At 39.6% G+C, this 25,653-nt stretch overlaps 1 protein-coding gene across 3 annotated transcripts in view; it reads right to left on the bottom strand.

The window, feature by feature from the left end:
• The window catches only part of focad (focadhesin), a 195,467-nt gene that overhangs the window by 127,975 nt on the left and 41,839 nt on the right, over positions 1-25,653 (bottom strand). For all 3 annotated transcript variants that reach the window (XR_009655645.1, XM_060934188.1, XM_060934197.1), the window contains exons 4-5: positions 18,849-19,003; positions 7,579-7,677 (exon numbers count right to left, since the gene is read on the bottom strand). Coding sequence is in view for 2 of the 3 variants with exons in the window: in XM_060934188.1 (XP_060790171.1) it covers positions 7,579-7,677; positions 18,849-19,003 (254 nt within the window). In the remaining variant the exon portion in view is untranslated. The remainder of the gene's footprint in view (positions 1-7,578; positions 7,678-18,848; positions 19,004-25,653) is intronic.

Genomic DNA, 25,653 nt, shown 5'->3' with positions numbered 1-25,653 from the left:
CGGTCTGAGTGAATGACCTTGACATCTGTGATTTCACAGCAGGAAGTCTATCGGTCTCATCGTCATTTCCGCTATACTAAAACACAGAGCTGATTGCAACTCCAATCCTCCATTTTGAGCTAATTTATCGCCATGCTACATAGATGTGCTGCTGGCAGGTGCAGCAACACGACAGAAGGTGGATTTAATTCATGGCCCAAGAATGTTCAAACTGCAATGATTTGGATGCATTTTGCGAGAAGTTCACGAATTGGGCACCTACGAAGTGGTCTCTCCTCTGCTCTGCACATTTTACTGAAGACTCGTACGAGACCTCTGATCTGTTGAGGAGCGTTGGCTATAAGCCCGTATTGAAAGAGGGTGCAGCACCAACAATTAAAGGAAAAGAAAACTACAGGAAAAAGAAAGCAAGTTCAGTTGCACCAGTTCTCCCAGAGTGCGAGCTGAGCAGTAATGGCGGAGTACTCCGTATGGAGAAAATGAAGAATGAGTGGTTTGTTCCCCCTGCTGGATATGCTTGTCTCAGCAGCAATATCTCACCCTTATGTGGAAGAAGCAAATGAACGAAGAACTGAAAGTCGGATTGTTTCAAAACAATTGGCCACAAGATCGGCCTTCAAGAAGCGAGAACACAGACGGGCAAGATGTGACTCTCATTGGGTTACATAACAAAAACAACACTCGTTGTTTACCTGCATTTAGATTAATACATGTAACTTGTATTGTGTGTGTAAGTTAGCGGTATTAGTGGGGCAGCATAGCTAACCTATTGTGCATTTTGTGATACAAGCACCAAATTTGGCACAAATGTACATTGACATATGGCGAACATTTTCAGATATTGAGCCACTCGGAATTCTCTCTTCATGTCCGCCATATTGGAATTCAAAATGGCCGCCATTTGAAATCTACATTTGCGCTTATCTGACCTAAACTTCACTTCCCTGTTGTTTCCATTCTGTGGACTGTTACATGAAGAATAGATATTTTTATATTCCAATTAAATTTAAGGTAATACTAGCACTGTGTTTGCCATCCAGACTGGTCCTATTGCAAGAGGATAGTGATGACCACATCAGTGGATTTTATACTTTTCCTCATTAAATAATATTTGGTGCAGGTGATGACCTAATCAATACCTCATTAAGTAAAATGAGATGTGTTGGAATCCCAGCACAGACACTGGAATGAAATGGCTGCCGTACACAGAGATGCTGATTTAAGAAAAGATTTAAGTGGTCTCTTATTTCTTTTTTTTTTCCAGAGCTGCATGTCATGTCTCTACACAAAATAGCCCATATTATTGAGAAATGGATTGATCAGTATAGTTTGCAAAATTATTTACAAATAAAAAAATTAATTTGTCAACTATTCACCCTCCATTGGTGTAAAACCCCTAAATTAGTTATGGTTAAATCAGCTGAAAGTTTCCAGAAACTATGAGGTGATTTCCATTCTAAAGACAGTGATTTGATTGTAGAAAGCTCCAGGGTTTATTAGAGAGCATACTTAAGCAAACAGCATCATGAAAACCAATAACCTATGAAAACACATGCAGGACAAGGTTCTGAAAAAGTGTCAATTAGGGTTTGGTTATTAAAAAAATATCCCAAACTTGGAGCACCCACAGAGCAATATTAAATCCATCATTTTAAAAAAAAAGGAAAGAATTTGGTACAATCATGAGGAAGTCATCCACCAAAAGTCAGTGACTGAGTAAGTAACCAAGAGGCAGAGGACGGAATAGATGCTCATTCTTGTTCATCAGCATTATCTAGTTGTTCCAGTTAAACTTTCAGGAACACACACCTTCTCCTGCTTGACAATGCAGTCACCTTCACCCTTCCATCCATTATCTGTAGCCACTTATCCTCTCCAACAGGGTCACAGGCAAGCTGGAGCCTATCCCAGCTGACTACGGGCGAAAGGCGGGGTACACCCTGGACAAGTTGCCAGGTCATCACAGGGCTGACACATAGACACAGACAACCATTCACACTCACATTCACACCTACGGTCAATTTAGAGTCACCAGTTAACCTAACCTGCATGCCTTTGGACTGTGGGGGAAACCGGAGCACCCGGAGGAAACCCATGTAGACATGAGGAGAACATGCAAACTCCACACAGAAAGGCCCTCGTCGGCCGCTGGGCTCGAACCCAGGACCTTCTTGCTGTGAGGCGACAGTGCTAACCACTACACCACCGTGCTGCCCGTCACCTTCACCTACTTTAGGATAATTAGCCTATTGCTTAACTGTTGGAACTCCTTCGGGTTCCATATCAAACCTAGAACAACACAGAATCTAATCAATAACTCAAACTTGTCAAAACAATTTTTACTTCACAGACTTTGAGTAAAATGTTGTCTTGTCAAAAATACATGATGATGAATATTCATCTCTCATGAATTAAGTGGAGTACTGTAATAAAGTATGTCATTTTGAAAAATGGATACCAGCAAATATTGTCATGTACTATAAAAATATTTGACCCAGAGGTAATCGCACATGTAGAATTCAAGTGGCGGCCATTTTGAAATCCAATATGTTGGTTAATTTATAAAGATACACAATGCAGATTGTAACCATCAGATTCCTTTCCTCCCAAAACATACATTTGGACACCAGAATCGAGTCAATAGCAGCATTAGACCCAAAGATGATCGAAAATGTAGATTTCAAACAACGGCCATTTTGAAATCCAATATGGCGGCTCATTGGTACAAAATATGCGATGCAGATTGTTACCATTGGATTCCTTGCCCCCCAAAACATACATTTAAACACCAGAATCGAGTCAATAGCAGCATTAGACCCAAAGATAATCGAAAATGTAGATTTCAAATGGCGGCCATTTTGAATTCCAATATGGCGGACATGAAGGGAGAATTCCGAGTGGCTCAATATCTGAAAATGTTCGCCATATATCAATGTACATTTGTGCCAAATTTGATGCTTGTATCACAAAATGCACAATCCTTTTGAATATTCGAGCTAAACCGCCCCACTATATAAGATTATTTAATTCGCTTCAGAATGTGATTGTCTCAGTTCATCTGATTATTTAATTAGCCTTTTACGCTTTATCAGTGAAAATGCATGCATGTTGCATAAGTTATAACGCCTATCCTGTTTTAACGAGAGTCACATACCTGTAAGACTGTCAGTTCAATTCCATCCAATTCTCTAGACGACTTTGTTCTCTGGCTTTATTTCGTAAGGTGGGGGCCTCCGTGGCCGACGTGTTACTATTGGATTCACTTTCCGATGGTTCGAACTGATACGGTTCTACGTGTATAACAGTAGCATGTACACACACACACCAATTTCAGGACTATCACAGTCAGATGTACTACTATCTGAGGAATCCGAAGAATCTCCAATAAATCCAAATGAAGAGGCCACTGCAACCACTCTCACCTGCCGAGTCTGGCTTTGGTCTATAGCACCAGTTCCCGCTGTGACGTCACGCACTCAGGGCTGGCTGGCTCAGCGGGGCAGCTCGAATGCCAACTTTGCGGTTGATTTTAACTCTCAAAAATATATATATTTTTATTCTCAATTATGCAGCATACAAGAGTCAAGGATGGAGATACTATCCGCTCAGAAATTTATTTAAAAATAAGAGTTCTGCGTATCTCCTTTAAGTATTATTTGGCCATATTTATGCTTTACTTGAGTTTTACTGAAAAATTTTATATTATATTCTTACTTCATTTCATTTTCAGGAAAAAAAAAACCCACACTTTTTACATACCTTTATTGAGACTAAAGTCAAAGTACTACAAATCTCAAAGTTCTCTTCTCTCATTTAGCCAATGACTGTCTGCATCAACGGGCTCATAGGCATTTTATTTACATTTCAGTTTAAAGCAACCAATCAAATTCAGATGTAGAAAAAAAAATGCAGAAATGGCTTAACCTATGTTGCAATGACCTACTTCATTTAATCGGTTAAAAACATTTACTTTTTAACACTCGAGTACATTTAAAAGCATCAACTTTTTGACTTTCGATTGACTACATTTTCGACTGGACGCTTCCAATTTAAACCGAGTAAGAGTTAAACACTATACTTCTCCTTTCACTTCGGTATAATTTCTCAGCTGACAGCCCCCCCCCAAAGATGATGCGATTTCAATGCAAATAAACTTTTTTGTTTTCTTTCAAATCTTTACTTAACACAGTTAAAGCATATTCAGGCACTGATACGTAATATTAAGTAGATAATTAACTAAAAGAACGTTACCAGAAGACAAAACGATTTGGATGGTCTGCTCATATTTTCTAAATGGCCTTGTGACCCTACAGCAGATTGCGGAGGTGGCACCAGGCAGATGGGCAGCCTGGGCATCACCGAGCCACTTCCATTAATCCTGGCACTTTCTCTGATGGCCAAGCTGCAATCCCAGACGAGTTCATGCAAAGACGAGCTCTCCAGCCATTCATCTTCTCACCAGGCAGCACCCAAAAGAGTCAAAAGCCTGGTGGAGAGTTCTCCATGTTCACTAGTTTTAACCAGACCATGGTTTCTCCAAACATATGATGCCATCGTTAGGTTTCATAGCAGGCAAAGATGAACCAGTTTGGCGGCATTAGTTGAGAATTAAGGGGTAAAGAACAGAAAATCACCCCACCCCCACTCTTATTAATGCTACACCCCTGACATGCTCATGACCCCAGAAGCCTGGATCACAAAGCCTGGGACTTTCCATAGGTTGTGTGGATGGAAGGCAAGAAGCACGTTCCCCCAGTAATGCCTGTAAATTGGATAAATGTAAGACCGTTAAGACTCATCACTATTGATTGATTTCAGCAAAAGAAATCAAATTACACGTTTATCACCACTAATGAGACAGCCATCCCCAAGGGCTTGATCATATTAGGGGGACAATTTATGAGCAATAACTCATGAAGACATATGACCTCTGGGATAGCAGGGGGGCTTGGCAGCTTTGTCCTAACATGTAATTTCCTTCACTAAAGATGCTTAATCACAGTATCAGTGGGGTTTTTTGGTTTTGTTTTTTTCTGGGGTAATATTCCTAAAGAATCTCATCTTACCACTCCACTAAGCGACAATAAAAGTTTATAACCAAGAGTTTATTCCTAAAATCCACTCATGAGAGGAACATTTACGAAGGCATTCTGAAACCAAGCAGGAAAAACCCAATTACTTCAGATGCCAGCATTAATGAAAGAATATCGACGATGGCTGGCTGAGGCGGTAATCTCCTTGACAGAATCCCAACGCTCCATGTCACGAAGGAAGAAAATGACAGCGTTACTTATTTTATATATGAAAACCATCTACATGCTCGCACCAAATAATAAAAAGGCAGTGCAGCAGCCTTTATGTACGTGTTAATAACAGGATTTGCATTTTAATTTACATTTTAATTAGAGTATTGATTGATACAGTCCTTATTATAGGCCCTCTTTGTGGTTACTAAGTGGCACTGAGGGACCCCACCCCTCTGGACAAAGCCGAAACGGCAGACACGGCAGACTTCATGAACAGATAACTACATTAATATGCAAAACTGTCATTACGTATATCAAAGAAATGAACTAAACCATGAATAGCAGCCATAATGGATTGCTCATGATTCAGTTTTAGTGACTTGGTCATCCCCTGGGATATGCCTTTGTTTTTTGCAGGTTTAGGATCCGCTTTCGTGCTTTGTGAATTACACTACCAGGCAGAAGTTTAGACACCCCTACTCATTCATACTGTTTTGACTATTTTCTACATTTTCGAACAACACTGAAGACATCAAAACTATGAAATAACAGATGGAACATATGGAATTATGTGATAAACAAAAAAAATATATGTTTCATATTTTAGATTCTTCAAAGTAGCCAGCGTTTACCTTGATGACGCTTTGTACACTATTGGCATTATCTTAACCAGCTTCATGAGGTAGTCACCTGGAACGCTTTTCAATTAACAGGTGTCTCGTCAAAAGTTAATTAGTGCAATTTCTTGCCTTCTTAAAGCTAGACAGCCTTTCAATTTCATAAAATCGGTGAAATTTAGTCCCCTCTGAAACTTGGTCATTGTGATACGTTTATTTCTGCAATATCTCAAAAAAAAAAAAAAAAAAAAAAACACACAAACAGGCCATTCTGTAGCTGGGAAGTTATTTAATTTGAGGGGATTCCTGAGCAAATAATGTGCATGAAATCACTCGCTTCGCGCAGTCAAGCAGACAGAGGAAGTCCGTTTGCACATGCGCAGATTTACCTGCTTCTTCTTTTGGGTTTTACGGTAGCTGGTATCGACAGTGTTGCATTACTGCCATCTACAGGTTTACCTCGACCATGCACTGACAGTTCCATCATTCTGTCGCTAAACAAACAGCCGATCACACCGAAGTGCTTGCTGACCGCCGATATTTATTAGTTTGGTCCTGTGTTTCCTTTCCTTCGCAGCATAACATCTTTTCTTCCCGCTTTCCGTTATTGTAGTCGGTCTTTCACATTTCATTCGCGTCCTCCATTTTTTTCTCCTGTTTCAGATTTGTATCCCACAATGCCTTGTGCAAACAGGGAAAGCCCGCCACATGATGCATGACATAGTATCTTGAATTGCGTCATGGTGAAGCAGGAAAAAAAACAGCGGAGAATTTAAGGCCACATGGCCCTAAATTCATTAATTGTTCTATTAAAAAAAAAACTAATAAAATTGGAAGTCTACCTTTAATGCATTTGAAGTCAAACAGTAAATAATAAAAATACAGTAAATAGCCCTACTCCACAACTGTAGTAATCCATATTATGTCAAGAACTGCTAACCAAGTAAAGAGAAACGACATCCATCATTACTTTAAGACATGAGTCTCTGAATTAATAAAAATAAAGAAAAAAACACTGAAGTTTACTCTCTTTTTGTTTTTTTTTGGGGGGGGGTGTCTGGATGAGGATGGTCAAATATATTTAAGTCATATTCCTCCCCACGAATATAACTGTATTGGAAACACTGGAATTACAAAGTGTGTCCAAACTTTTGAGTGGTACTGTATATTTATATTAGAAAAGTATATGCATAATCAAATGCTTTGTGACTGACTCTTACACAACACCACTACATTCTACCTTCGGATTCTTTATGAATCTGCCCTCTGCCTAAATATTAACAATATTTAAATCGGCGTCCCAGTGATTTGTTGCTGTAACCTGGTATGTTGTGGCATTCGCATATTAAAATCATTGTAAGCCAATCGTTTTCACAAAGAAGCAAAAGTGCTATCCAAAGAAACAGACATTACCTTTTGCATTGCAAACTAAAGATGGAAAGATAAATGCTGTCCAAGAAAACCTTGAAATGAAACCTTAAATGTGATGGTTATTATATTTGTTTGTTAAATAAAGGAGGAAAGAGACAGGTTTTGCATGTTTAGGATCTGCTTTTGGAGATAAAATGCTTAGGCTAACAGTTTCTTTGTTAGAAGTAGCACAATTTAGGCTTTTTCACAGCGGTCTCTACCTAACTGCAAACTAACCTCTGAAAAAATGAAGGCGTATAAATCAGTGCTCACACTGGCAGCAAGGCAGATGTTTGAATGCTCACCTGATTGAGTACGGACAAGAGAAGGATGTCCTTTTGTCCCTTTGACTCGCTTGGATCTGGAGCAGCCTCCCAACAACCTTTATCAGCCCTTGTACATTTCTGCGTAAGACAGACCAGAATCAAACCATCAGTGAAAGTGTCTCCTTTAACACAAAATAAATAGACGTGCATGTCTGTTCGACTGTATGACATACCACCACCACCACCAAGCTACGTCCCAAACAGCTGAAAGTGTAGAACGTGTCTTGAAATCAAGAATCTAATGAAGTATTCCATCACTATTAAGCTTATATCAAGATTATTATTATTATTATTATTACTGTTGTTGTTTGCACATAATAATGTGTTTTATTCAAGGCACTGATCCTTGAATATGTGCCAATGATGGATTGCGGTGAGAGAAGGTGCCGTGGTTTCAAGACAGTGAAGCAGGACATTGGTTTCTCATACATTATAAATCATAAGGGTATGACAGCACGCTCTGCACTCTCTTTCATCCCTCCTCCCTCTTCCCTCATCCTGCACTCATCTCTCAGCTGGCCTGTGCATCCCTTCTTCCTCTGGGTTTGATTACGCCGCGTTTTAGGGAGAGAGGGAAGCTGTAATTCCACGCTGACAGCAAATTCATCTGCGTGTCTGCTTTCATCTTTGCTATTGCACGCACGTGTTCCGTGTGAATAGAGGAAAGTCTCGCTTTGCACCGTGCATGCCAGCAACTTCTACTTCTCTCATGTGCTACCTACAGGCTGTCAGTGAGTGCACAAAGAAAGTGGATTATTGGGAAAATTATGCTGGAGCATGAATGTAGTCACCAGAATGTAGGCAAAGTAGTTCAAAATGAATGACTTGGAAAACAATTTTGAGTCTCGTGTTTAAAATTTGTTTCAAAAGATGCCCTCGCTGAACCTCAACAAACCCCCAAAGCAAAAGCTTGGTTGAAATCTTGAAATATTGGTGCAATTATCTTTAAAATGAGGGCCATCTGCTCACGCTTTCCATACATGAAACAGCATGATTACAACAGCAGCCACACTCTTCTTCTTCATCACATGGTTATTGGGTCGTGCTGTTGGCACACTGAGGAGGGAGGATGTGTGTACTGTGTGGGTTGTGATCCTCTATTATTATGGTGGGTGAGACAGCTTGAGCTGTTCGTGTATGTGTGTGTGAGAGAGAGAGAACTGAATAAACATGAGAAATGACAAGCTGCATTTAAGCTGTGTCTCTCTTTCCTCATATATCGGAATATGCAGATGAGCTCTTACTGCAGTCTACTGCATCGCTCATCCAATGGCCACAGATGCATTAATGCAGTCACATCTATACATTAGGGGTGTAAATGGCGTACAAAATGCAAATGTGATGCGATACTCAGGCTTGTAGTACTCGAGTCCATACATGTCAACCTATACGGAATGTCCGTATTTTATACGGATTTGATTCAATAAACGTAGTATACGGGCATACAAATAAAGTTATACGGATTCTTTAAAAAAAACTTCAATATTTATTTAGAGCTATAATCAATTCCCACGATGATAAAAGAGCGCATAACATTTACAAACGTACTGTACAGCACAGAAAGCACAGACAGCCAGTAAACAGTCTTATGAAATCGCGCGTTATCTTGTGGTAGCGAGACTTCGTTCCACTTTTGATCATGCGCACACCGCATTGCGAGAATCCCGCCAACCGGGAAGTAACATTTTGTTTGAAACGCGTATTTCCACCTGAGCGACTTTCACTAGCGACTGAAAAGATTCTGAATGGGCACTCCGGCAAGATCAACACAGACACTTGCTGTGACATGCAGCCTCGTGAGGTATTGGTGCAGACTGCTAAAAAAAGCTGTCATGGAGTACAATTCAGAACATTAGAGTGACACTTTATGTTTTTGTCAAACATTGGAGCTTTGTATTCATTCTGAAGGTTTATTGTTATTAATATTGAATAAAAAGTAACTTGGATACATCATTGTTAATTATCATTCAAATTTTAGGTAAATTATTTTAATTTGCATCTTATACGGATTTTATAAGGGAAATACGGATTTTGGAGGTTGGTTATACAGGTTTGATTGACCAAAGGTTGACATGTATGCGAGTCCGACTTGTGCCCTAATTTTGAGGACTCGTGACTTGGACTTGAGCACTGATGACTAGGACTCGTGCATTAGCTGGATTCGGAGTCATAAATTGGAGACGAGGACTCGGATTTTTTCTTTATTTTTTGCAACATGCCATAGTAATTTGGCACAAGATATTTATTTATATCTACATTAATTTTTATACTAATTTCGTCCAAGAGAATGCACATTCACCTGTTCATACGTCATGTTCAGGGACAAACTAACGTTAATGGCGCTAAAATGCCTGGAGAGAAGCCCCTAGGATTGTCCGCTTTGCTTATACAGACTTCTCATGCAGTGGGAAAAAATGCACTGCTACACTACCGTTCAAAAGTTTGGGGTCACCCAGACAATTTTGTGTTTTCCATGAAAAGTCACACACTTATTTACCACCCTAAGTTGTAAAATGAATAGAAAATATAGTCAAAACATTTTTCTGGCCATTTTGAGCATTTAATCGACCCCACAAATGTGATGCTCCAGAAACTCAATCTGCTCAAAGGAAGGTCAGTTTTATAGCTTCTCTAAAGAGCTCAACTGTTTTCAGCGGTGCTAACATGATTGTACAAGGGTTTTCTAATCATCCATTAGCCTTCTGAGGCAATGAGCAAACACATTGTACCATTAGAACACTGGAGTGAGAGTTGCTGGAAATGGGCCTCTATACACCTATGGAGATATTGCACCAAAAACCACACATTTGCAGCTAGAATAGTCATTTACCACATTAGCAATGTATAGAGTGGATTTCTGATTAGTTTAAAGTGATCTTCATTGAAAAGAACAGTGCTTTTCTTTCAAAAATAAGGACATTTCAAAGTGACCCCAAACTTTTGAACAGTAGTGTATGTGTTCCATATGTAGACGAACTATCGAGGAGACGACGGGGACAACCTCGAACTTCAGTCATCGCATGGCAAGACTCCACCCAGAGAAGGAAGTGACAAGCTATGTTCATTGCTCTGTTGATAGCGGCGCTTGCTTGCTGAGCGATGAACTAGCTCGTGTTAACCCTCTCTCATGTTATTTGCCCTGTCGATAGCGGGGCTTGCTGAGCGATGAACAAGTTTTTTATCTGTAGCCTATTAAATAAAATGGGGCAGTCAAGCAGTAACGTTAGTCCAACACAGCAGCAGAGACAGTTTCATATAAAGGCAGCAACAGCCTCCGTCAAATGGTGCGGTTGGAGTCTTGTTCTCAGACTTGACTCGAAATTTTCTTTAATAACTTGGACTCGACTCGGAATTGAACACCGGAGACTCGAGGTTTAGTGATTCGAACACAACACTGGCGATACCACTATGGAGGGGACTTGATACATTTTCAATACAGAAAAAAATAAGCATTTCCTGAATACATGCCTTATTTTATATAAGTACAATAACTGAGACTTAATAATGACACAGTGTTTGTCTGAACCATTCAAATTCTTAAGACCATATAAGGAAACAAAAGCTGTACACTTCAGCAAAATAGACTTATTTATAATCATGTTATCTGTTATCACCCAGATGAGGATGGGTTCCCTTTTGAATTTGGTTCCTCTCAAGGTTTCTTCCTCGTGTTGTCTCAAGGAGCTTTTCCTTGCCACTGTCGCCTCAGGCTTTGCTCATTAGGAATAAATTTATTGGGTATAAATACGCAGGTGATCATAGGAAATCACGCGCACTGATTGATCAAGAGATTTGGATTATTTCTTGATAATCACTTTGAGTGACTCGGCAAAATGGCAGCCAATGGCTTTGTCACCGTAAGTGAGGAAGAATTGCAAATGATGAGAGAAAACGCTGTTCCTAAAAGCACTAAAGATGCTACAAAGTTTGGTCTAAAACTATTCAAAGGTAAAGTGGAATTGGGATTTATTTTATCGATTTCAAAATAAAGTATTTTGTGTGACTTGGTGTAGATAAGTGACACAAGGCTGTACGCATTACATTTGCATGCCGCTTTTGAAGATTGGAATAAATTTTTTAACATGATTTTTTTTTTTTATTTCAATAATCCCCTGTGTATTTCTACTAAAACAAATGATCCGCCTCAGGCTCGGTGAATCATAACCTCGACTTCATCTCGGTTATTATTCACTGATACTCACCTCACCTTCGGCGAATAACTGTTAAATATTCATGCGATTAACATAAATGTTTCTGTAAAGCTGCTTTGCGAAAAAGTCTATTGTTAAAAGCGCTATACAAATAAAATTGACTTGACATTAGAATGAAACATGACTCGGTGTGACTGGGTGTCTGAAGCGTGGGGCTTTTCTCCATCCTGCGGTCAGCTAGTTGAGCTGTAAGAGTCATTCCACTCTCTGTAACCCTACAGGTGCTTTTGAACCTTGTGTTGTCCACTATCAAATATAACCTTCCCGATCGCAGCAGTGACATTATTATTATTTTATTTTATTTTTTTTTTACCTGGGTTGAGTCAACAAGGAAAGGGAGCAGAGAGTTTGCTGTTTGTGAATGTGGGTGTGTTTGTGTTTTTGTATGGCAGGGTAATGTCGGACATGTTCGTGGTGTAAGCAACAGCGTATTGGACAAATATTTGTTACATTCAGCAAACTAATATTTTGATCCACTGGCTGTTATAACTTAAAAGGAAGCTAAAGTGCTCCCCTACACTACAACCTAAGGATTTGGAGAACATTTCTACTTCCTGCCTGTTGTATGCTAGTATATTAGCTCATTTAAAACAACAACAACAACAACAACAAAAACCTTAATGTGCTTGGGAGGTGTGTTTTTAAAAACCTGATAGCCTGTCCTGACTTGACAAAAAGAAGCAGCTACTTATTTAGAGGTGTGTGTGTGTGGGATTGACAAAGTCAAAATATTTATTCCATCTCATATAATATTCAGGCCTGACAACTAAACCAGCATGCTGATATTAACAGTCAATATGAGCAAATTGCTGATAATTTGGTATCAGTGCTTAGAACAGCCAATAAATGACAACAAGAAGTCATCGATATCCCCCGCCCTATATACCAACTATCTACCAAGTTTCAAGATATTATTTGTCACATTTTTCTAAGTTCTGCTGCAGGAAACCAACCCTACCTCTTTACACTGACCTCAGCAGCCCATGGCATAAACCCACCGGACCTTTGGTCCAGGTGAGCTAAAAATTCTCACATTTCTTAGTATCAAAAGGCACATATACAACCCCGATTCCAAAAAAGTTGGGACAAAGTACAAATTGTAAATAAAAACGGAATGCAATGATGTGGAAGTTTCAAAATTCCATATTTTATTCAGAATAGAACATAGATGAAATATCAAATGTTTAAACTGAGAAAATGTATCATTTAAAGAGAAAAATTAGGTGATTTTAAATTTCATGACAACAACACATCTCAAAAAAGTTGGGACAAGGCCATGTTTACCACTGTGAGACATCCCCTTTTCTCTTTACAACAGTCTGTAAACGTCTGGGGACTGAGGAGACAAGTTGCTCAAGTTTAGGGATAGGAATGTTAACCCATTCTTGCCTAATGTAGGATTCTAGTTGCTCAACTATCTTAGGTCTTTTTTGTCGTATCTTCCGTTTTATGATGCGCCAAATGTTTTGTATGGGTGAAAGATCTGGACTGCAGGCTGGCCAGTTCAGTACCCGGACCCTTCTTCTACGCAGCCATGATGCTGTAATTGATGCAGTATGTGGTTTGGCATTGTCATGTTGGAAAATGCAAGGTCTTCCCTGAAAGAGACGTCGTCTGGATGGGAGCATATGTTGCTCTAGAACCTGGATATACCTTTCAGCATTGATGGTGTCTTTCCAGATGTGTAAGCTGCCCATGCCACATGCACTAATGCAACCCCATACCATCAGAGATGCAGGCTTCTGAATTGAGCGCTGATAACAACTTGGGTCGTCCTTCTCCTCTTTAGTCCAAATGACACGGCGTCCCTGATTTCCATAAAGAACTTCAAATTTTGATTCGTCTGACCACAGAACAGTTTTCCACTTTGCCACAGTCCATTTTAAATGAGCCCTGGCCCAGAGAAGACGTCTGCACTTCTGGATCATGTTTAGATACAGCTTCTTCTTTGAACTATAGAGTTTTAGCTGGCAACGGCGGATGGCACGGTGAATTGTGTTCACAGATAATGTTCTCTGGAAATATTCCTGAGCCCATTTTGTGATTTCCAATACAGAAGCATGCCTGTATGTGATGCAGTGCCGTCTAAGGGCCCGAAGATCACGGGCACCCAGTATGGTTTTCCGGCCTTGACCCTTACGCACAGAGATTCTTCCAGATTCTCTGAATCTTTTGATGATATTATGCACTGTAGATAATGATATGTTCAAACTCTTTGCAATTTTACACTTTCGAACTCCTTTCTGATATTGCTCCACTATTTGTCGGTGCAGAATTAGGGAGATTGGTGATCCTCTTCCCATCTTTACTTCTGAGAGCCGCTGCCACTCCAAGATGCTCTTTTTATACCCAGTCATGTTAATGACCTATTGCCAATTGACCTAATGAGTTGCAATTTGGTCCTCCAGCTGTTCCTTTTTTGTACCTTTAACTTTTCCAGCCTCATATTGCCCCTGTCCCAACTTTTTTGAGATGTGTTGCTGTCATGAAATTTCAAATGAGCCAATATTTGGCATGAAATTTCAAAATGTCTCACTTTCGACATTTGATATGTTGTCTATGTTCTATTGTGAATACAATATCAGTTTTTGAGATTTGTAAATTATTGCATTCCAGTTTTATTTACAATTTGTACTTTGTCCCAACTTTTTTGGAATCGGGGTTGTACATTACTTCATCAACATATATACCAACTTTCAAGACCATACCACTCATAGTTTTCAAGTTCTGCTCCAGAAACAAAACCAACCCCTAAGACTAACCTGAGAGACTAAGTCTGAAACCGTTTCCATGGAAACATGAAAAATTTAAATTTCTCAGTATGAATAGGCACATCTACATCACCTTGTTAACATGTATACCAAGTTTCAAATCTGTATCATGAATAGTTTTGGATATGCTCCGGAAACGAACATCGCTCTTAGAAATGAAGTCAAAATCTATTTATGTAAAAATTTGAAAAATACTTTTTTCAAAAATCCAAAATAGCAAAAGGTACCAGTTCACATGTTGCTTGATATGTATACAAAATTTCATGAAGATATCTTCAGGAGTTTTAAAAATATGGCCCGGAAACGAAAACGTGACCGGACGAACAAAACCGGTTTCTATATCTCCCACCAAACTTTATTTGGGCAGGGGATAATTAAAAAGAAATGGAGAGATAGAAGATAGATCCTTTAGCCATGTTGAGTGTTGACATTGCATAGTTTGCCCACCAGAGTGTACACGCAACTCCACTGTTGGTAACACACGTGTTTGGAATGCCACAAATCACAACAATCGGCTGACCCAAGCAGAGTAGCGACGGCTCGTCAAACAGTTGAAGGCATTCAGCTATTTAAAACCAGTCAGTTTCAGTTGTACACAAATTTATTGCATATGTGCAAATTGATTTTTTTTTACTGAAATATTGTTCTTGTAATTGTTTTAAATTGTACAGTTTCTACCGTATAAAAAGAAATGAATGAAGTATTACCATTGCATATATGCTATATTTGATTGATGAAGACTGACTAAACATTTTTTTCTAATTAAGTTGGCTACACCTTGAAAACACATTACTAATAAATAGTTATGTATATAGGTCGAATTAAAGTCATTCTGTTGTGTACATGGTTCAACATTTCTGAGAATTTATTTCATGTACACTAAGGCTTGAGTATTTGTATACTATTCACAATATTTTAATACATTTCTATTTCAATGAAGACTTTTTTTTTTGAAGGGGTGGGTTTCAGCCGATAATATTCATCAGAAATCACAGACTTTTTTTTTTTAATCATTATTGGTGTTAAAAATCCCATATAACACAAGTGGTAATCTATACTGCTCAGCCTAAAAAAAAAAAAGTTGCGCACACTAATATTTCATTGAACCGCCTTTAGCTTTGGTTACAGTGCGCGTTCACTGTGGCACTACACTACCGTTCAAAAGTTTGGGGTCACTTTGAAATGTCCTTATTTTTGAAAGAAAAGCACTGTTCTTTTCAATGAAGATCACTTTAAACTAATCAGAAATGCACTCTATACATTGCTAATGTGGTAAATGACTATTCTAGCTGCAAATGTGTGGTTTTTGGTGCAATATCTCCATAGGTGTATAGAGGCCCATTTCCAGCAACTCTCACTCCAGTGTTCTAATGGTACAATGTGTTTGCTCATTGCCTCAGAAGGCTAATGGATGATTAGAAAACCCTTGTACAATCATGTTAGCACAGCTGAAAACAGTTGAGCTCTTTAGAGAAGCTATAAAACTGACCTTCCTTTGAGCACATTGAGGCCCTGTCCACACGGCAACAGATTCAGGTGAATCTGATAAAATTGTTTATCGTTTTGGCCTGGCGTCCACACGGCACCGGCGTTTTGGGTGCCCCACAACGATATTTTTTGAGAACGGGTTCCAGAGTGGAAAAATCTGGCAACGGCGCCGTTGCGAAGTCGTCTGGATGAGTAGAACGGATTTGTTTACGATGACGTCACAACCACATGACTAGAACAAGCAGCACTCTCGCTGTTTTGTATGAACCACTGCATTGCATTTACTTTTGTGTCCAGCTTTTCTTTTAAATAAACAAGTAACTGAACCATTTCTTGAATTTCTTTTTTTTACTGGATAAGACTGCTTTTCAAAATGTTCACACACAATAAGAAAATTAAGTTATATAAAACTATGCACACTAATAAAACTAATTTGTACACACAGAAGGCACGATTTCCTCGCGTAGTTGCAGCCATCTTCTTGTTGTTGTGTGTTTGTTCCTGTGAGTGCTTCACACTGGGTAGAAGAAGGGGTTTATGCACATGCGTCTACTTCTTCTATTGTTCTGGTATCTCCGATGGGACCGTCTTACAGTGCCCCTAGAGGTGTGGCATGTGTATTGCATCGTTTTCAGCAAGCGTTGCATTGCCATATGTACCTGATATTTTACTGATCCGTTGCCCATGTGGACGCGATATTATTTTTAATAAAATCTCGTTGCCGTTGTCGTGTGGATGTAGCCTGAGTTTCTGTAGCATCGCATTTGTGGGGTCGATTAAATGCTCAAAACGGCCAGAAAAATGTCTCGACTATATTTCCTATTCATTTTACAACTTATGGTGGTAAATAAAAGTGTGAAGAGGAAAACACAAAATTGTCTGGGTGACCCCAAACTTTTGAACGGTAGTGTATGTCAACAACCTTCTGCAACATCACATCATTTATTTCCATCTAGAGTTTCATTAATTCTTCCCCAACATCTTGCCTTAACAACAGCAGAGTCGAACCACTCTATAACACAATCTCCAGCACATCCCAAAAACTTTCATTGGGGCTAAGGTTAGGACTCTGTTTTGGCCAACCGATGTGTGAAAATGATTCCTCATGCTCCCTGAACCACTCTTTCACAATCTGAGCCCTAATTTTAGGCCTGTGCCATCAGGGAAGGAAAAAAAAAAAAAAATTGATGTGATAACCTTTCCATTCAGTACGTTCAGGTCGTCAGCTGACTTCATTTTATTGCCCCATAACATTGCAGAGTCTCGACCTGATCAACTGAAGTAACCCCACATCATAACACTGCCTCCAGAGGCTTGTACAGTGGCCACTATGCATGATGGATGCATCGCTTCATGAGCTTCCCTTCTTACCCTGACACACCCATCACTCAGGAACAGGGTAAATCTGGACTTATCAAACCGAATGACCTTTCTCGATCACTCAAGAGTCCAATCTTTATCCTCCCGAGCAAATGGAAACCTTTTCTCCTGATTAGTCTCCTTATGGCTACCACACAGCTGTTTAGTTCCAATCCTGCAAGTTCTCATCACATTGTGAGTATGGAAATGCTCTTAATTTCACGATTAAACATAGTCGTGAGTTCTACTGTCGATTTTTTTATGATTTGACTTCGAGAGTTTAAATGACAGTCAGTCAAGATTTTTTTTCCCCCAACCACATTTCTTCCATGATGATGAGTCACCATTATCCTTCCAGGTTTTAATAATGCGTCGGACAGTTTTTCACCCAATTCCTATAATTTTGTCTCCTTACTTGTTTTCTTTGCTTGATGCGGGCCAATAATTGGACCCCTGTGAAACACAGTAACATCTTTTCCATGACCACGGCACACGTCTTCCAACGTGTTTGTTTAAGAAATGAGAAACTACTCACTGCATCATTAGGGTTAAAAGAATTGTTGCCAACTGAAACACATTAATCATTGCAGTAATTATCCAATCAAAGGTTCTTGTGTATTTGCTTATTTAAATCCAAATGGTGGCGCTTTTTTTTTTGGCCAGGCAGTGGATTATAAATAGCCTACATTATTATACAGCCTGCCGAGTGTATTGTTTGACACGCAGGCAGACTGAATCAAGAGCCTTGTCTCATTATGCTTATAATTTATACATAAGCAAATGAAAACAAAGGATAAAACATGAACCTGAAAATTTATTTCAGCTGCAGGAAACCGTTTCTGCACTAATCTTCAAGCTGTCAAATGAAACATGTTAAAGACTGCATGCTGCTTAGTCTGAAGACCATTTTCTTTAGCCATTTGTGACGCGTTAGTGTGAGAAGGCGTACAGATTTCTTTAATACCGTGTGTCCTGGCTGGCTTCGCTTCCTGAAAAAGTGGCAGAGCAGCAAACAACCAGCTGGGAGGAGTAGGAGCTAGAGCATGATCATAATGGCGTCAGTGCTCCACAGGGTGGGAAACGTGACATTTTTCACTCATTAGTATTCTTTGGCACAGCAAATGACTTGCTCTCCATCTACAATACTGAAAATATTTCATAAATGACAGAGTGCTGTGGAAGAGTGCTTTAAACCCAGCCTAACTCCAGTCCAGTCCAGTGTGAATGGTCAGAGACCAGCATAGTTTGGTGTCATTCAGCAGAAAAATCTCAGACTTTGAGCCTCCGACACATTTACACCTGGCATCCCTGAAATAAAACGGTCACACACTTGCTGAACAACTGATCAGTCAATACTAAACATTCTTATGGAGCCATGTAGACGCGTCTGGTTGATCATGGTCATGATGTGTTGGCGTACCGTGCTGAGGGCAGGAGGTTGAGGATGCTGTTGAGGACGTAGTGAAGATCAGCGTGACCCTGTTCCACCAGCAGTACCAGGGCATCGCAGCAAGCCGAGCGCACCACCACACTCTCACTGCTGCACTGCTCCCACAGAGCCACCAGAGCCGGGCTCTGCCACCACAAACACAACCACACAACACACAGCTTAAAGATCAAAACAACCTTACAACAGCTCTAATGGTCGCAGCTTTGATTTATACTGACCACAATCATTTTAATATCAGTGTATTACTTACCCTACCTTCACACCAAACACGGCAAGAGCATCAAAATGACTGGAAGTCATTCGTTTTGTATGTGAGCAAGTGCCTCGACAGTGAACAGCGGTATTATTCTTGGCGACGAATCTTGGGCAGTGGGGCGTCAGAATAAAGGTGAAGTCCAGACAGCTTAATGATAATGAGTAATGAGCTATGACGCAGTTCAAGGGCAACCAACTGGAGTTTAGAAAATAGCCTCAATAAGGCTGGAGCTCATACCGGCCGAGACGCCCATAAAATCGTAAATATGACAGGTGGCGCCATCATCTTGACAACTTATGTACACCCACGTGGGGAACATTGTATGCGAGTTTGATAGGAATCCAATCAATCCTGTAGGAGGAGTAGCGATTTTTGTAAATTGTGGACGGACGACAGACAACGCATGATCGCATAAGCTCATCTGGCCTAGCCTGCGGCCGGATGAGCTAAAGAAGAGCTGTGTTCTAAAGAATACTAGAGAACACAGTGGTCTAAATTTTGGTTCTGTTCAAACCATTCCCAAGTACAATGGAGGAGAAATTAATTATTATGATGGTGGGTTTCCCCATTATTTATGATGTGTCCCAGTTTTCATACAGGGAGGGAAATAAATAAATAAACCCACAATAAACTGCAAGTTGAAATGTGACTTAGCATCAACACAAAAGTCATGCAAACTAATTAAAAGCCATTTGTGTAATGTTGTTGGTTTATTTTCTTATCCAACCAACATCAGTGTTTCCCCTACCATTATATTGCGCACACACAAACACACACACTTACTTTCAAGTGCACATCTTGGGTATATTTAGGAGCAGGATCAGTGTAATTCTCCTATTTTATATTAAACTTTGGTCAAATATCTGTCACGTTTTGCATTTTGTGCAATTTTTTTACCTTGCGCAATACCAGAAAAATTCAGTTGAAATCAAGCCATTTGAAGCGAATTGGTCCGCCTCTGAAAAAACTTGGCATTTGGATTTCCCGCCAAACAATGATTTTCGTGATGTCACGTGCGGGACGCCTCCTTCTGAATCCTACGTCAGCGCTGGTTTGTTTATGAGAAAACGACCTGGTGGTTTTCTGCAAATTTCTTCAACGTTATCACGTCATTATTAAAATGGTTAACAGATGTATCGTAGGAGGGTGTAGCAACACCAATCTTGATGGGATTAGTACTCATCGTTTTCCAAAAGACCGGACAATGAGAGAGAAATGGGAGCGCTTTGTGCGAGGCACCTGGAAGTCGAGGACCAAAGCAGAGCCGAGAAAAAGACCAAGAAAATCAGTGATTCACAAGTTGCCTGTTGCCAGGGTAAGAAATAAGAGAGACTATACTCCAAATTAGGTGTTTCTGTGTTTGTGTGGTACATGGATAATGTTATTTATTGACGCACACAAAAGTAAACAACACGAAAGCGCTGGGCAATAATACACTTACATCACATGTATCAAGGGATATACGGCGTGTCAGGGCTCGAGATCTTGGGACCTGTCAAACACATTAAATGTCTATACAACCCTGCTTAGCCGATTCCATGTGTGTAGCTTATGAAATCTTTCTCCTACAGTAGCCAGTACTCTTCTAAATGAAGAAATATATAAATACATCATAGTAATTAGAAAAAATATAATTTATGTAACAATAGATAGATGAGCATTGATACATGAATCCATGGATTTAGAAGCTCAGGTGACAATTCCATATTTCAATGCAAAATCGCTAGCTGCTAAACTTGGTCTACACAGGCTGTGCACTGAAACCGTGCAAGCTCTCACAGCCTGCTGGCGCTTCCGCACGTGACGTCACGAATCTGGCTCCAGACTCCCTTGGGATTTTTCCAGACGTGTTTTGTTATTTTATTTTTTTCTGTTGTAGACAGATGGCCTTGTGCAAAATGACCCATCTGGATGAGTGTGTAAAGGGACATTCTTTCATATAAAAAAAAATGAAATTGGTCCAAGATATGCACTTTATGGTCCGGAAAAAAAAAAAAACCCAGGAGTGCAGTACTGCTGCTGTAAAAGTTGTTCTAATTATTGTTCGAAAATAAATGTGAAGACTTAAACATTAACTGTTTGTTCAGGTCCAAATGCTCTGTAATAGGAGCCCCGGGGAGGGGTCCTGCAGGGGAACATCCTCATCCAGCACCCTCCAACCAAAATAAATAAATAAATAAATAAATAGAAATAAAAACAGCAAACAGGGGAAACACTGAACGTGTTATCACAATTGTTCATTATTTTCCTTCACTGATCGATTTCTTACCTTCACTATGAAAAGCTTTCATGAGGTTAGCTTATACCTTACTTGTGGTCATTTGGCACAAAGATACCAGCTGGCATTTGTTTGCTTTGTGTCTCCTTTAAATAAAGTTTGCAAGATGAAGCATTACAAACGAACTCATGGCTGCCATTTTCATCTACGTTGCACAGAGCGTCCACAAACTGACCAGTGTCGTTAGTAGAGCATCCAGAGTGAATTTTAACACTGTCACCGTGTTTGGTGTAAACTTGGCATGATTGTTCTATTATGTTGAAATAATTGCATTTTTTGGAATTAAAAATAAATAAATAAATAAATAAATAGAACCCCCACTCCACAACACTGGCTTTTTCCCCCCTGTAATTACAAAAATAAACTGAACAGTAAAACTGACAGTTAAAATCACTCAAAACAGGTTTGAGACACACTAAATATTTGAATATTTAAATAATGTGGTGTTTCCAAATCAAGAAAATAATAAATCAGGGAAAAGACCCACCCTGCACACATTTCTAATACAACCCCGATTCCAAAAAAAGTTGGGACAAAGTACAAATTGTAAATAAAAACGGAATACAATAATTTACAAATCTCAAAAACTGATATTGTATTCACAATAGAACATAGACAACATATCAAATGTCGAAAGTAACACATTTTGAAATTTCATGCCAAATATTGGCTCATTTGAAATTCCATGACAGCAACACATCTCAAAAAAGTTGGGACAGGGGCAATAAGAGGCTGGAAAAGTTAAAGGTACAAAAAAGGAACAGCTGGAGGACCAAATTGCAACTCATTAGGTCAATTGGCAATAGGTCATTAACATGACTGGGTATTAAAAGAGCATCTTGGAGTGGCAGCGGCTCTCAGAAGTAAAGATGGGAAGAGGATCACCAATCCCCCTAATTCTGCGCCGACAAATAGTGGAGCAATATCAGAAAGGAGTTCGACAGTGTAAAATTGCAAAGAGTTTGAACATATCATCATCTACAGTGCATAATATCATCAAAAGATTCAGAGAATCTGGAAGAATCTCTGTGCGTAAGGGTCAAGGCCGGAAAACCATACTGGGTGCCCGTGATCTTCAGACCCTTAGACGGCACTGCATCACATACAGGCATGCGTCTGTATTGGAAATCACAAAATGGGCTCAGGAATATTTCCAGAGAACATTATCTGTGAACACAATTCACCGTGCCATCCGCCGTTGCCAGCTAAAACTCGATAGTTCAAAGAAGAAGCCGTATCTAAACATGATCCAGAAGCGCAGACGTCTTCTCTGGGCCAAGGCTCATTTAAAATGGACTGTGGCAAAGTGGAAAACTGTTCTGTGGTCAGATGAATCAAAATTTGAAGTTCTTTATGGAAATCAGGGACGCCGTGTCATTCGGACTAAAGAGGAGAAGGACGTCCCAAGTTATCAGCGCTCAGTTCAGAAGCCTGCATCTCTGATGGTATGGGGTTGCATTAGTGCGTGTGGCATGGGCAGCTTACACATCTGGAAAGACACCATCAATGCTGAAAGGTATATCCAGGTTCTAGAGCAACATATGCTCCCATCCAGATGACGTCTCTTTCAGGGAAGCCCTTGCATTTTCCAACATGACAATGCCAAACCACATACTGCATCAATTACAGCATCATGGCTGCGTAGAAGAAGGGTCCGGGTACTGAACTGGCCAGCCTGCAGTCCAGATCTTTCACCCATAGAAAACATTTGGCGCATCATAAAACGGAAGATATGACAAAAAAGACCTAAGACAGTCGAGCAACTAGAATCCTACATTAGACAAGAATGGGTTAACATTCCTATCCCTAAACTTGAGCAACTTGTCTCCTCAGTCCCCAGACGTTTACAGACTGTTGTAAAGAGAAAAGGGGATGTCTCACAGTGGGAAACATGGCCTTGTCCCAACTTTGAGATGTGTTGTTGTCATGAAACTTAAAATCACCTAATTTTTCTCTTTAAATGATAAATTTTCTCAGTTTAAACATTTGATGTGTCATCTATGTTCTATTCTGAATAAAATATGGAATTTTGAAACTTCCACATCATTGCATTCTGTTTTTATTTATAATTTGTACTTTGTCCCAACTTTTTTGGAATCGGGGTTCTATCAAGAAATCCAGATTTAATGAAAATGCTAACTGGAAAACCCTTTATATTATTCACAACCACCCAGTTTCCTGCTTCTGCATCCTGAAAAGCTTTAAACCACTAAAATCTTACGCAAAATAATAAAATGTTTCATGTTTTTTTTTTATTCCCACAGAATTATAATGGCTGAGGAACATCTCTAGACTTTCAGTGTCATGAATATCAGTCTCTACAAATAACACAAAAATGCAATGTGAAAACTCGTCCATGTTCTCCTGAGTATCTCCCCAGCTAGCTAACTAACTAACTAATATACCAGCTCACACCACACACACGACTGTCGCTATCTGAGTCACAATTTGCACTGGTGCATTCTCAGAGAATTAACACTAGCCAAACCTGTCAACATACACCATTCGCCCCTTTCACATATCCCACAATCCACTGTGCGGTTGGGAACTTCCAGTGTCCAGGCCCAGGCTGCTGAGAACGGTACAAAAACCAATATTGGGCTAGATAATCAGTTTCGATTTTCAAATATTATTCCAGGTTTACACGGTCTCACTGATTTTTTTCAAGATTAATACTGTTCGAAATGATCACACATTTACAATTTGTCATGAATGTAAATATACACTGTTAATGTTGTTGGCCAGAGTTACGGTGCTGAGTAGTTGGAACATGTATTTTGTGTAAACAGTGTAGAGAGTGAAAGTGCTGGATGGGCGATAATATAAGGATGACTGATTAAAAGCTTCTGTGCTCACGAAAAATATCATGGAACCAGTAACTAGACATATAAAAGCAATCTAATAACATCACACTTCAGCTTGCTTTTGATATTTGAACATCCAAACAGACGACAAATTTACATTGATGACAAACTGGAAATGCGCAAATTATTTCGAGCAGTATTAAAGAACTGAAGGCAAATTTATCAAAATTCTATTTCTCTCATTTTATAAAATGTAGGAATGCATTTCTGATGGCTATTCTGTCACTGCTATAGCAAGTTGTGTGTGTTTGAAATATGCTATGTAATACATCAGTCCATATGTCAAAGCAACGGCCATAAACGAGATTCGCCGAGACCTGTGCGAGACTTCGCAGGACGGAAGTAAAACGTACAGCAGAAATCAAAGTGACCAACATCTGCCAACGCTGTCAAAAGACGCGCGCGCCCTCTTTCGAATGTTGATGTAATCAAGCCGGAAGTTTTCTCTGTGTCCGAAATCGCTCCCTACTCACTATTTAGGGCACTATATAGTGGGGACGCCATTTTGTAGTGCTGTCCAAAAACTTAGTGAGGATTATTTACACCCTATATAGTGCACTCAAAGTATCCACCAATGCATCACGAAAAGTAGTGTACAACCGATGGTCACTAACCAAAGCAATATATCCACCCCATCATGCATTGCGGTCACACTCAAAGAAATCAAATTAAAAGTCTCAAACTTGATTTAATAAAAGGCAACGGCAAAGAAGAAAGTATTCAGCCTTGATTTAAAAGAACTGAAAGATGCAGGAACTTTGTATTGATTAATGTAGGAAATGCGCTCAGTATAATATGGATTTATCACAAAAATACATGCATGTGTTTATTATTTTGAAAACTCACCAGCCGACTGATCTGGCACGTTTTAACTGTGCGACAGTAATGACGTAAATACCAGCATGACGGACTAGTGTCCGAAAGCATTTTTTTTTCATTTAACTAATGGTTCGAAGTCGTATAGAATAATCTCCATCACTGATGAAGCTGGCAAATCTCGAAATTAATCTAAATTGGAATGATATGGCAATCTGGCCGCTGTGTAAACAGTTTTCAAAATGGTGGCACTGACACTTCACGTTTGAAGTCTCGCACAAGTCTCGTGAAGATCGCACGGATAAGCGACGCCTGCCGTGGACCAAACGAACTACATTCAGCATGGCTAAAAACCGAAAAGGCCAATAAGTGTAATATAATATGCCAACACGAGTCACGATATAAGGTTAATAAAACCGAAAATGTAATTGAATAACACGTTAATTAAGAAATAAAGCAAGTTTAAAAATGATTTCAGTTCCCCTTTAATCTTGAAAAAAATCTGTGAGATCGTGTAAATAATATTTGAACATCGAAACAGATTATACAGCCCGAAATTGG

This window comes from Neoarius graeffei, chromosome 1, assembly GCF_027579695.1.
Source record: "Neoarius graeffei isolate fNeoGra1 chromosome 1, fNeoGra1.pri, whole genome shotgun sequence".
In the NCBI taxonomy this organism is placed as follows: Eukaryota; Metazoa; Chordata; class Actinopteri; order Siluriformes; family Ariidae; genus Neoarius; species Neoarius graeffei.
Note: the sequence above shows the minus strand (reverse complement) of the source record. Positions and strands in the feature narration are given on the sequence as shown.